General features: G+C 43.3%; 1 protein-coding gene across 6 annotated transcripts in view; it reads right to left on the reverse strand.

Moving 5' to 3' along the window:
• FGFR3 (fibroblast growth factor receptor 3) overlaps positions 1-12,489 on the reverse strand; it is a 75,276-nt gene that overhangs the window by 10,046 nt on the left and 52,741 nt on the right. The window contains exons 6-11 of one of the 6 annotated variants that reach the window (XM_008169693.4): positions 11,528-11,651; positions 10,921-11,111; positions 4,598-4,742; positions 1,701-1,882; positions 588-733; positions 364-485 (exon numbers count right to left, since the gene is read on the reverse strand). In XM_008169693.4, coding sequence (XP_008167915.1) covers positions 364-485; positions 588-733; positions 1,701-1,882; positions 4,598-4,742; positions 10,921-11,111; positions 11,528-11,651 — 910 coding nt within the window. Of the gene's footprint in view, positions 1-363; positions 486-587; positions 737-1,693; positions 1,883-4,597; positions 4,743-5,875; positions 6,027-10,920; positions 11,112-11,527; positions 11,652-12,489 lie in introns of all 6 variants that reach the window. The other 5 variants (XM_008169692.4, XM_065597134.1, XM_024106460.3 and 2 more) reach the window with 5 other exon arrangements.

Here is a 12,489-nt window from a genome sequence, read left to right on the forward strand (position 1 = left end):
TCCCTATTTTAAAGGCAGGGTGCTCAGATAAAGGGTAGATAAAGTGACTTGTCCAATGTCATACAGGAAATTTGTGGCTGGACTAGGAACTGAACCCAGGTCTCCTGTGGCCAAGTCCAGTGCTGTATCCACTTAGCCATCCTTAAGATAACAATTATCACTTCCTCTGACCCACCTTAAGTGGAATCTGTGGAAACAAGCATCAGCTATGGAAGCCAAAGGGAGAATTTGGCCTTAGGTTTGCTCTTCTTATGTAGTCATATTTTTAAAATAAAAAACAAAACCCAAACCAAGATAAATGCCAAGGGCAAATGCCTAACACCCCCACCTCCTGTCATTCCTTCACGGTGCTGTTCTCTGTACCTTTTAACATCTTGACAGCTACAGTGATGGCCTTGTTTGGTTTGTCCTTATCGATCCCAATCGCTTCTGCCATCACCACTTGACCAAAACAACCTTCACCCAGAGGTTTCCCCAGAGTCAGGCTGAAGCGACAGACACAAACAAATGAATTAATGTGACCATGCTGACAAGTGGAATGAAGACAAAAGAACGACACGTATATTCAGCTTGTGGGTTTGACTGACCGAGATCTCGTTAATTCCCACTTGGGATCAGCAGGCAGTTCAAGCTCCGAGACATTCGCTAGCATTGGCCCATCGCTGGATGAGAGGCGGGTGATTCTGACCAGCGGGGTATTGGAATTCATGGAAGAGTTCGACTCCAATGACACCTGCTTGAATAGAGCAAATAAAATGTTATTGCCAACTGCCTCCGTGTCAGATACATGCAGAGGTGCTTGAAAAGGAGCCAGCCAAGAAAATCAGTTTGAACTAATCTTTGTTTATTGAAGACTTACAATAAATTGTAACCTGAAAATTAAAAAGATCAGTCCCATATTACGGGAGTGTATATATCTCGGCATGCAGAGCCAGCTCCTCTGCCAGTGTACGCTATTGATTTACACCAGCTACATCAGTTGATACCAGTTAAAGTTCTGGCCCATACACATGGGGTGTGTGTGCGCGTCCGTGGAGTCAGTCCTGTGCAAGCCAATAGGTGGTTTACAGCCAGAGAGGCTGAATGAGCAGGGTTTGCAGTCCTTTTTAATTCCTACGTTTACTGTTCTGCAGTGCCCGTCACTGATGCATGACTGGATGGGATTTTTATTGTACAGAGTGCCATCATTGTCCCTTGCAGAAAGGCCCAATCCTGGACCCACAGACATCACTGGAAGTTTTGCTAGTGACTTCAGTGGGAACAGGTCCAAGAATACACTTCTTCTCCCACTCCTCCTCTTCAGGCTGGCTAGGGGTGCAGGACGGTAGATTATTCTCTGGGAGGTCCATTTTCCCTGGGGTGTTGTGACGTGTGGCCACAGGGCTGGTTTAAGGGTCTGTTTTACTAGACCTAGGTAAGCACAGGTCTCTCTGGAATTGCTAGCCTCTGACAAACAATTGTAAACTAAAAAGAGAATTAACTGCCACACGACATTTTCACTGAAAAATCTAAAGTAAATGAATAAGTGAAACAAACTGAGACACAGGGCCCGACCTTTATTCAGGCGAACGCCCCGCTGACATTAATGGCATTTTTGCCTGAGTAAAAAACACAGGGTCAGGTTCCGAACATAGAAAGGAAATGTAAAGGTAGGCTGGGGCTATAGGGGAGATAGGAATCTTGTATCTACTTTCTGTTACCTGTCTCTTGAGAGGAAATTTGGAGACTTTCTGTACAGTGGGGGTGTTCATGGCTTTTTTGTTGGGCATTTTCATCCTACAGATAATCACGACGACAACCACTAGGATGAAGAGAACGAAGCCAGTCCCATAGCTGAGGATGCCAGCATAAACGGAGCCAGAATCATCCACCTCCACTAGCTCTGTAGAGTAACAAGAGACAGAAGTGAGGAGCGAGGACAGGCGACGGCAGCCAACACATACACGTGCAGCGCGAGAAATTCAGGTAGGGCCTGAGCCAAAGCTCACTGTCACCAATGGGAATCTTCCCATTGACTTCAGTGGGAGTTGGATCAGGCCTAGGTTGGACACATCTTTGTATATGTGTAACCCCATTGGACTTGAGCCAGGAGCCCTCCCAAACCCAGAACTCTGAATGCCCACACTGGGTGTTTTGCTTTTGCAAACAATGCAGGATTGGGCCCTTCCTCTATTTCACTCATCAGTTTTGACCCCAATGCTGGCAACAGATGTGCCCTAGACAAGAGATTAACATGGCAACTCAAGCTAAGATCCCACCTGAATCACGCCTGTCTCCAAAGAAAGGATGGTGAGGTTAAAAACGTGATACTTGGGTGAGGATAAATGGGAAACTTGGCTTAATTATAATTCATAATGTAAATATTTTGTTTGGACAAGTAAAGGAAGGACAGATTATCCCAATTATTATAGCAAAAATCCCATCCCAGGATTCCAGAAGGTCAGAACTTCCCGTAGGCTCACTGAACAGTCATGAGCCCAATCATTTTGATGGCTATAACATAATTAGCACTATGCACTCAGAGCTCAATCCTGCAACTCCTACTCAAGCAAAGCACAAATCAAGAATGATTCCCCACCTGCTCCATTCAGTCCAGGCACTTCTGAATTTACAAGGGGTCAAAGCAAAACCAACAACATACTAACAGAAAGAGGATGCCCAATGGTTCTTTAATCAGCAGCGGAACTCCTTATAGTGAAATCACTCTGTTTCCTTTCACACAGTCACCTCACTCTGGGCTAAATGCTGAGCTGGGTAAGTTGGGTGCGTGTGACTTGAAAGCGGCCATGAGCACAGTAGTGAAGAAAACTCATGGGGGAACTCTACTCCTTCATGGGCAAAGTGGATATGGAACCACTCAAGCTCCACCCCAAAGTCTAGTTATTTCAATGTGAGTCTTTCCACTTACTTTATTAGACTTTGGACTGTGTCTGTGAAGGAACATGGCAATGCGAAAGACGGAGGTTCCACTCAAACAGGGCAAGGCTTGTACATGCACGTACAGCAGCAAGCTACATGTCTGTGAGCCAGCTAACCAAATGAGCAGAGAACCTTTGTGTAGAGCTCTGCTAACCCCCAGTGAAGTCAGAAGCAGTTGAGGGACCTCACAGGATCAAGGCCAGGAGTATGGATGCCATGAAATACTGTTGGGCTGGTTCTGCTTCGTTTGATCACAGCTCCGAAGTCTCTGATCAAGGCCTTTTCTCCCTTTGCTGAAAGTGGAAGGGTCACCGCAGACAGACTACAATCTGCATCACCCTAATGGTTGGTGCAGTCTGGACCCCCCCATTCCAGTTTGCTATATCTGGAGCTTCCTTGCATCTGAGTTCACTATAAAGTTCCACTTTAGCTGGGCTTTTTTTTTTTTTTTAAATATGTTCCGAGTTCATACATTTTAAAACCAATGCAACAATTTGATGATATGATCTAGGCAGATTCTTATAATAATGTAAACCTCCGAACTTAAACCAACAGAAATGTTTTTTAATCAAGGGGATGGCAGAAGCGGAAACAGAATCAGACACCAGCCATTTTAAAGAGAAGAACCGGCAGATCCCACTTGCCTCAAGGCCCGTCTTTGAGGAGACACTCTGACCCCTAACAAAGGCAATTAATATGAAAAAAAAAAAATCACCAATTCCGTTAACGTCAGGGTTTAGAAATGCCAAAGTTTCTGATTCAGAAAAATGTTCTGGGGCACGTCTGTTTGCAAGGGCTATCAACAGTGATGGTGGTGGTAGGGAGGATCAAAATGTGTTTTATAACCAGGGAATTTGAGAGAATATAATTTATTTGCTGCCCATTCAATGGATTATTAAAAATGAGAATTACATAAAAAGAAAAGGCTGAATTTGGGTCTGCTTCTGCAATTGTTCTGGGGCAGAACCCCCATCAGCTTCAGGGGAAATGCTGCTTGAGTAAGGACTGCACCTTCCCCAAGCGAGTTCATGCATTTTAACACAAGGCCAGCTTTCAGGGTGTGGGACAGTGCAGTCTCTCTCTCTCTCTCTCATCAGCAGTGCAGATCTCTCTATTGCATGGTCTGAACTTGTCCTATGTCAAGGTCACTCTTGCACATGAAATGAGTACAAGATGGGGTCATCTCAGCCTCCATTTTCAGAGCCTCCACAGCTCCCATTGCCGTCAGTTGGTGCTCAGAGTATTAGTACCTCTGAAAATCAGCTCAGCAGTGCCTGGGAGCCAGGACTCCTGGGTTCTGTACCTCCATCTCTACAAGTGACTCTTGCTGTAACCTTCCATTTATAGATGAGCAGGTTGAGAAATTATCTTAAAATAGGAATAATACTACCTGCCTAAACCAAAGGGATCTTGAGATGTTCAGATCATTATTATCTCTGAAGTGCTTTGTGAGCCTCAGATGACACATGAAGTATGTCAGTATTTAACATGCAACTGCAGTATGCATTAGAGATCTGCACAGCAAACTGAAGAGGAGAGTTCTTTCTGCAGAGAAGTCGACTAAAGATCAAAACTCACTGCTCCATGTAATGTAGAGTTTGCGGAAACTTGGCATTTCTAAATTAAACACTGAAGCATCACCAAGAGGAAAGAAAGGGGACAGCGCAGAAGGAAATACCTGGTAGAACCGTCAGCCAAGCAGAATGATGTGAAAACCCAATAGAATTCCCAGCGAGACAAGTATATTCCCCTGCATCCTCAAAAGTAACATTTCGCAAGTACAGTATTTCTAGCTCCTTATCCGTTGTGTTAACACCTGCCGTCTACAGGGGAAAAAAAATACACATAGATAGAAAGAGGAAAAACAGAGGATAAGCCACATTCCCAGCAAGTTTGAGGACACCACATGGATTTACAGGCAAATTTCAAAAGCAGATGAAGATTTTTTTGTTTGTTTTCAGTGGCCCTGTTGTCCACATTTATTTATTCATTCCCGTTTGCAACCTGTAGTAAAAGCAAAAGGTTCCCTTCACCAGGCTCTTACTCTGTCCCACTAATGAAGCATGCAAGCAAAAGCATCAAAAGGAAAAATTGCTCCCACAATAGGACTGACTGTTGGTTAGCAGGGGGAGTGTGGGGAAAAAACAGAGCTTGTAAGAAAAAGAGAAAGACAGAAAGAAGAGATGTAGAGAGGAAAGGGTAAAGTGCTGACCAGATAAATGGTGATTTAATACAGAAATATGTTCATCAGGAGGACATTATTTTTAATATCAATTTCAACACCAAAAGCGTATCTATTAATAATACAGCTCTTGAGGCTATAATGTAATTCTGGATCATCATTAGAAAGCGTCCTTTAGGGAACATTCCTACACTATCAAGGAGATAGACTGGCTGACTTGCCTCTCACTTTATAACTTTATAATTAGTTGAAAATTTTCAAGACATAGGCAAAATTATTCTGGAGTGTAAACCAACAGAGTTAAACCAGGGACTGACTGGACTCGGCTATTCTCTATTTATGCGTTTGCCTGCATGATCTAATACCAATGTTAATTGTGAATAACTATTGGAAAGGAAAAAGTCTGTTTACTGACTATACTAATATGGGCAAAATCTTCAAGTGAATTTGATTTCTTAGAGCTTCGAGCATCAAAGATCATTAGCATGCAATCCTGTTATCAGCACTCAGCTGTTAGGAAGAGAAAGGAATATGAGCAGAAAAAGCTGATAGCAAAATTTGACAGTCATTTTATTGTGGGAATTTTTCCATTGCAATTGATGTAGAGGCATTTAATTCTTTCAAAATAATTAGCAAGGAAATAAGGTAAAGCCATTCAGCATCAGTTGACAGGGTTTAATACAAAATGAAGAGTCATTTTAATCACTAGCTTCTTAAAATGTTAAAGCTCATTCTTGCAGTTGCTAGGGCCTTGGGACAGAGTCTATAGTTTACCTGGTTTTGGTTTGCGAATGTGGAGCCAAAATGGTTTTTCGGCTATGCCTACGAAATTGTTGGCTCTACACAGATATTCTCCTTCATCTTGTTCTGTCACATTGAACAGATTTAGGTTAGCATCGGCTTCAGCGTTTTTACTGATCCAAGACTGCAGGAACAGACAGAAACCTGAACTTCAGTAAACCAAACAATACCTCCATCGAAGCTACGTTAGCTTAGGACTGATTGAGCATGACCGTTTTATACTTTAATTTCTGCTCACCGTACTCACGCGAGGAGAGCTACTGAAGACTTGAATGAGCAAGGTGACCTGGATCTGGTCCACTAACAGTGCCCAAGTTCACTCCTCTCCTTTTACTGGTGCTTCTCCAATTAAAAGGCATACATAATCTCGCTTTTAAAAAGATAATTACCCTGTTCTGCATCTAACGGCAGCCAGAAAGCCAAAGATTCTATGGTTTCTTAATAACGCTGTAGACAGAAGCAGCAGGAAAACGGCTTACATGGAGATTTGTGTTTGCAACCCAATTCAGCAAATACTGTTTCAATTATCAGGATTCCAAAATAGAATTTGGAGACAAAATATAAGCAGTGGCAGTCTGAAGCCTACTGCTGACTTTGCCTTTCAGAAATTAGCTGTAACTTTTTCCACTGCACATAGGAGACTCTTCTTTACTAAATAAAGTGGTGTATATAAATCAGTCCAACTTCAGACCATTAAACAGGCTTTTATTTCTTGTCTTCCAAGCTGCTGCATGGCACATAAGTTTGTTTCTAAACAGTTGTTTTTCTTTTGTCTGAAACTGTGCAACCCTGTTGGATGGTCTCAAAACATGCCTGAAAGGCTAGAAAAATACTCCTTTCAATTCTGGGAGATAAAATGAAGCGATAGCGCTTTGTTATTCCCCTGCCTGGCCCAATCTACAGCCACAATGTTAGGGTGTGATTCTGCAGAACTGACTTGTGAAAAGGACTGCAGGATCAGCTCCATAATTAGGAACAAACTCATTCCAGATGAGCCTAGGGTTCAAATTCTGATGTGAACTTTACAGTTTCAGGCCCAATCTCACTGCTGATATTCACCCTTTGCAAAGTTTGTTTGAACCCATCTTTAAGTTGACTAGTGAGACAGTTTCCTTGCTGCTGCTTCATTATTTATAATGAAAGTCTCTGTGTATTGATAGAGAGGGTACAGTTTATCCTGGGCTAACACCATCCCTTGTTGGAGACTGGAATGAGGAGTTTTCAATCCCCCTGACTGGCACATGGATAACATTCCTCCGCGCATCCTGCGAATTCCTCCTGTGTTCTACAGAATTCTTTTTGTTCGCAGATTAGGCCCAGCTTTGTGGTAACTGATCCAGATGGCAGTTTGGTTTTGTCAAGCAATTTCAGAACGGATTAACGTGTAGCATTAAATGTAATGATTAGGAGAGTCTGTGCTCCCCCAGATCCACATGCAGAGGGCAATCTTGACATGCAGCTCTTCCTTCCCTCCTGCATGAAAGGGGCCTCAGCTGCTTCCAGTGTGCCATCCAACCCATATTCTGGACTCTGCAGAAGCCGCTCCGCTGGACTAGGGATTTACCCGGGGTCAGGAGACTGGGCAACCTCATGGAAGCGCATCACTTCCCTCCAACCCCGTGGAGATTGCACTGGAGGGACTTATAGCCAGGAATCCCTTTTAAGGCAACCATGGCCACGGGAGATCTTGGTAGCATGACTCCAGCACAGCTGCACTGCTAGGGACGGAGATCGGAGCCACTGCCTCCTCCCACGGGGGCAGAACAAACCCTGCTCTATAATAATGTGGGGAAAGCGCCAAAGGGGAGGGGCAATTCAGCTCCAATAAACCATACAAAGGTGAGAATGACAAAACCAAACCAAGGCCCAGTATTTGAGCACAAGGATGCGTCCTGAAATGGAAACCCCCTGAGCCCCGATGCCATAAACCAGCGTTAACACACCTAGATGCAGTGACAATTAATCAGAAGTAGCAAGGATAAGTGTGCTGTTTCCATTCAATAAAAATAAAATCAAACCTCTGTTTCCAAATGCTTGCCTACGCTCACACCTTTAGGAAGGTATAGCTCACACTGTCCAAAGAGGAGAAGGCATTTGGCAGTTCTAATAATCTAGCACCTCTGTCACTCAGTGTTTAATTTTTAAACACTATTTACATGTATAATTCTTTGCCACAGCAGAGTAGAATCCTGGGTTTGTGACAATCTGCTGTTTGCACAACTTTGTGAACTTCCAGAGGTGGCAGCACTTTATTCTGTAAGGACCACACGGAACTATATTGAGTGGCATGTAACACAGCACTTGGTTCTTTGCTGTGAAATCAATGGGAAATTAATATATGCATATTTTAAGCAAATCTTTATGCACAGCCAGAAAAACAAAAAGTTTTATCAACTTGTGGTGCCAAGTACTGAAGAACAGTCTCAAACCATTTCTTCCAGTGTGTTAGTTCAATCTGGGTAATGATTTCCAGGGTCTCTGGCTTCCATTATCATTTAACTGGCTGAGTTATAGTACGGTACATACAGTCTGACCCTTCTTTAACTTCACATGTAGGAAAAATGTGTGCCTTGAAACTGACAATATGCTGGATCTACTATGTAAAAGGGACATCGTCGGGTTGACAATCAAAGGGCAAATTGTGTTCTGAGATACAACTGCAAATCTGGAGTAACTCCATTGAGCCCTATGAATTTTAAATGGATTTACATCAGCATCTCAGTAAACTGCAAAGGGTTTTAAAAGTAGTACACTTTTCCTGGTTTACACTGTTTTCTTTTTGCATTTGGTCAGTCCAGGAAAATGGACCAGTCAGTTTTAGTTTTGTTTGCTGTCGCTGGGCCGTATTCTCTCACAACACTGGAAGGCCCCATTCAAGAAAACACTTAAGCACATGCTCAAGTTCATTCCTATTCAGCAGAGCACCTAGCACATGCTTAGCTTTAGGCTACAATGGAACCTACGTGCTTTGCCAACTAGGGATGCTTTCCTGAATCTGGGCTTGGATGAGGAGTAACTGCTTTAATGTCACTGGTCTGAGCAGTGAGAAGAGAATCAGGCTCATGGTGACATCCTTGTTCTCAGGCACTAGCACCATGTTGTGTTATTTAGGGAGCAAACACTGGAACGTTTATATGTTAAAAGTAGAGGTATGTGTGTACATGCACACATATGGAAATATGTTTTTTTCATCCATTTTAGGCCAAATTTCACCTGACAGCATCTCATTCATTAGGACACAGTCCCCACAAGTGTCATGACTCTCACAACCATGTGCTGGCCCAGGGTATTTATCTAGGCTAGTGTACATAATCAGATAAGCTCTGACCCTTTCAGTTTGGGCTCAAACTGTGGCATAGCTGTTTCAGGACACTTTCCTATCCCACTTCCAGAAAAAAATAAGGGGGGGTGGGAGGGGAAGACATTACTTTAAATGACACACTTGTGATATTTTACTGTCAAAAGGGACTTTTACAGCTAAATGTTCTGGCTTTGTGTGCCACTTAAAGATATCCCATCTGCCCAGATTACTCTCATTATCCTTCCCCTATAAACACTGGAACAATTATATAAGGGAAACTTGGAACGCACAGATGATGAGATTTAAACAATACTTTCCCTCTTAGGACCTGTGGTGTTGAACTGCTGATGCAGCCTGGGGGGGCTCTGTTGTGTTTTAGAATTCCAGTTTTGAGTTTATGAATATCTAAACAAAGTTTACTGTCTCACCACGAATGAGAACACCTAATCTTTGGACTAAGCGCTGTATAGCTACAGGCAGAGATTTTTTTTTTTTTTTTTTTAGAAGAACAAGGGAAAGGAAAACCATCCCCTCTAATTTGTATCTTTCCTGGTTCTAAACATTTAGGGCAAACTTTTCAGATGCACTCAAGAAACTAAGCAGCCTAAGATCATGTTCACAAGTGACACAGACGTTTCGGAGCGTAAGTCCCATTGAGTTTTAATGAAAGTTGTGTTTCTATCGGCCTATCCGTCACTTTTGACAATGCTATCCTTAATGGCATTTATTTGTTCCCTCATCTATCCACTTGTGGGTGGTTTAACAAATTGTCAAATAATGATGTCACCTGCACAGTGCTGTGTTCACCCCAGTCCACAGCTCTGAGCTCTCTGTATGTCTCCTCTTCTCCACAGCACCAGCTATAAATTTCACCGATGACACAGTAGTTGGCAATCATTGCAACTCTGACTGTGATAGGGCAGATGACTGTACATGTCCTAGCTGTAATTAATCTAACATGAAACTAGATATCATTGTTGCCTCTCAATTAGGTACCAAAGCCTCATCTAGCTGCAAAAATATGATCCTAAAAAGGCAGAAAACGGAGTTTCTAACAGAGCAAGGCTTTGAACACAACTGCTTTTTACTTCTCTCTCTCTTTTTTTTTTTTTTGGAAATGCATAGATTTAATTAAAAGTGAAACTGTCAAGGTATAAATCATGGGCCAAACTTTGTTTTTTTGCACAGAGGTCACTAAAGACTGGATTTGGCATCACATTTTTAAACACAAAAGAAAGATTCCTTACCTGTATTAGTAATACAGCAAACGAATAGAGCCTGAGCATAAAAACCATCTCATCTACTTCGCCCATTATGGGTGAAATCTTGTCCCCACTGAAGTCAATGGCAAAATCCCCATTGACTTCAATGGAGTCAGGATCTTACTCTATGGATGTACATTTTCAGAAGGCCTCCTTAATTTTATGCCTTCAAACTTTGAGAGTGGTTGTTTTGAACAGGCACCTCTATCCCTTGGCTAACTGAAGAGTCTGCACATTCACTGCTATGGAACACACCGCTCTGGATTCACACCAAGATCCATAACTTTCTGGCAATACTGCATTAGCATTGGACAAAGCAGGGATCCAGGAAGGTAACATTTCTGGGAATCCTTGTAATATCTAAGCAGTTCAGATGGCATCACTGAGATACTGAGACCACCACAGAAGGGGTGTTCGTCCTCCCTTGTATGCGAAAGCAAACGGTGTCTACCAACCTTTAGCACCGTGACATACGGCGTCCCGTTGGATCCATATTTACTGCCGTTGACTTCCACGTGTTTCAGCCACTGGATGTGAGGCTGGGCATCACTGTAGACCTTGCAGTGGAATTCGACGTCGCTCCCTACCACCACAGTCTGGTTGGCAGGCAGTCCTGCCTGGAGGATAGGCCGGTGGGGTGACCTTTCTGAAATGAAAAAGGGGAACCCGTTTTTAACCTTTCTCCCCACTGCCAATGTCTGCACAGGAGCTTGTACTAGGGCTCATGCAAGGCAGTGGATGAGCAAGAGCAAAGAACACAGCTCTTTGCTCTCCCACAGAAAGGGTACACCCGGGGAGCTGCAGCATAGGCTTCCCAGCCACTGCCCCAATCAACATGCCTCAGTCCTGAGCAGGAAGCATCACGTCCAGGATAGCACATTCACTCCTTGAACGCTCGCTGAGAATGAGGGCCAGCTGGGTTTGTGGTCATGGACCTGCGTCATTCACTTCAGGGGACGGGGTATATGATTAATCCCCAAATCATCATTGCACATAAGCCATCAAGCAGCCTCTTGATGATGACTGCGTATCAGAAGTTAAGAGGAAGTAGGGAAATCTTACCTAATACATCTAGCTGGTAAGTGTGCCTAATGCTGCCGTATTTGTTCTCTACAACGCACGTGTAGTTCCCTCGGTCTGACGGAACCACACTCTCCATCACTAGGCTCCACTGCTGATGCCGTAACTAGAGGGAGGGGAAAAAAAAACCCAGCCAACCATAAGGCATCACCAGCTAATATTCCGTTGGACCATTATAATCAATGAACAAATGGCAAAACACAATGGGCCTCATTCTTGTTTATTCCCAGGCCTCTTTCACCCCCTCTCTCCCAGTGTGATGGGGCCGCAGCATGTCTGTAAATATAAGTTCTGACCACTTTAAGGACAATTTACGCTGCCTGCCTGGTGTAAAGTGGTCCTTATGTGAGAATCAAGCCCAGTGAATTAGCTGTACAGTGGGCTGTATAACAGGCTCTGATCCTGCCTGGGGCTGTAGGTGCTCCCGTAATATAAATATTGGGCCGTAAGCCCATTGGGACATGGACCATCTTTTTGTTCTATGTTTGTACAGCACCTAGCACTACGAGGGCCAGGTCTACAAATAGAGCTCATTGGTGTGAAGGTAAAACAAATAATTGCTAGCTGCACTTCTATGTTGTGCCTTTCATCAGAGGGCCTGAAAGTGCTTCAAAGACATTAAATAAGATAGCATCACATACTCCAGTCAACTGAGGGCCAGAGAGGTTAAATGGACTCCATCAGCTTAAAGAACCACACCTTTGGGTTTTTTGGGCAAATCTTTAACCTACTTGTGTTACCAGTAACACTCACCCACCAATCAGCAAAACTGAAAGAGACCAGGGAGAAAAAAAATTCTATATTTTACAGTTTGTTTATTCTGGGTATTAGGCAACACTTTATGTACAGTCAGCCTCACTATTTCCTTTATATAGTTTTCTGTTTCCCTTTCTCATTGGGCACGTCTTCCGTTCGGTAACAGGTGAGAGACAAGATTAAAAACC

This window comes from Chrysemys picta, chromosome 5 (genome assembly GCF_011386835.1).
Source record: "Chrysemys picta bellii isolate R12L10 chromosome 5, ASM1138683v2, whole genome shotgun sequence".
NCBI lineage: Eukaryota > Metazoa > Chordata > Testudines > Emydidae > Chrysemys > Chrysemys picta.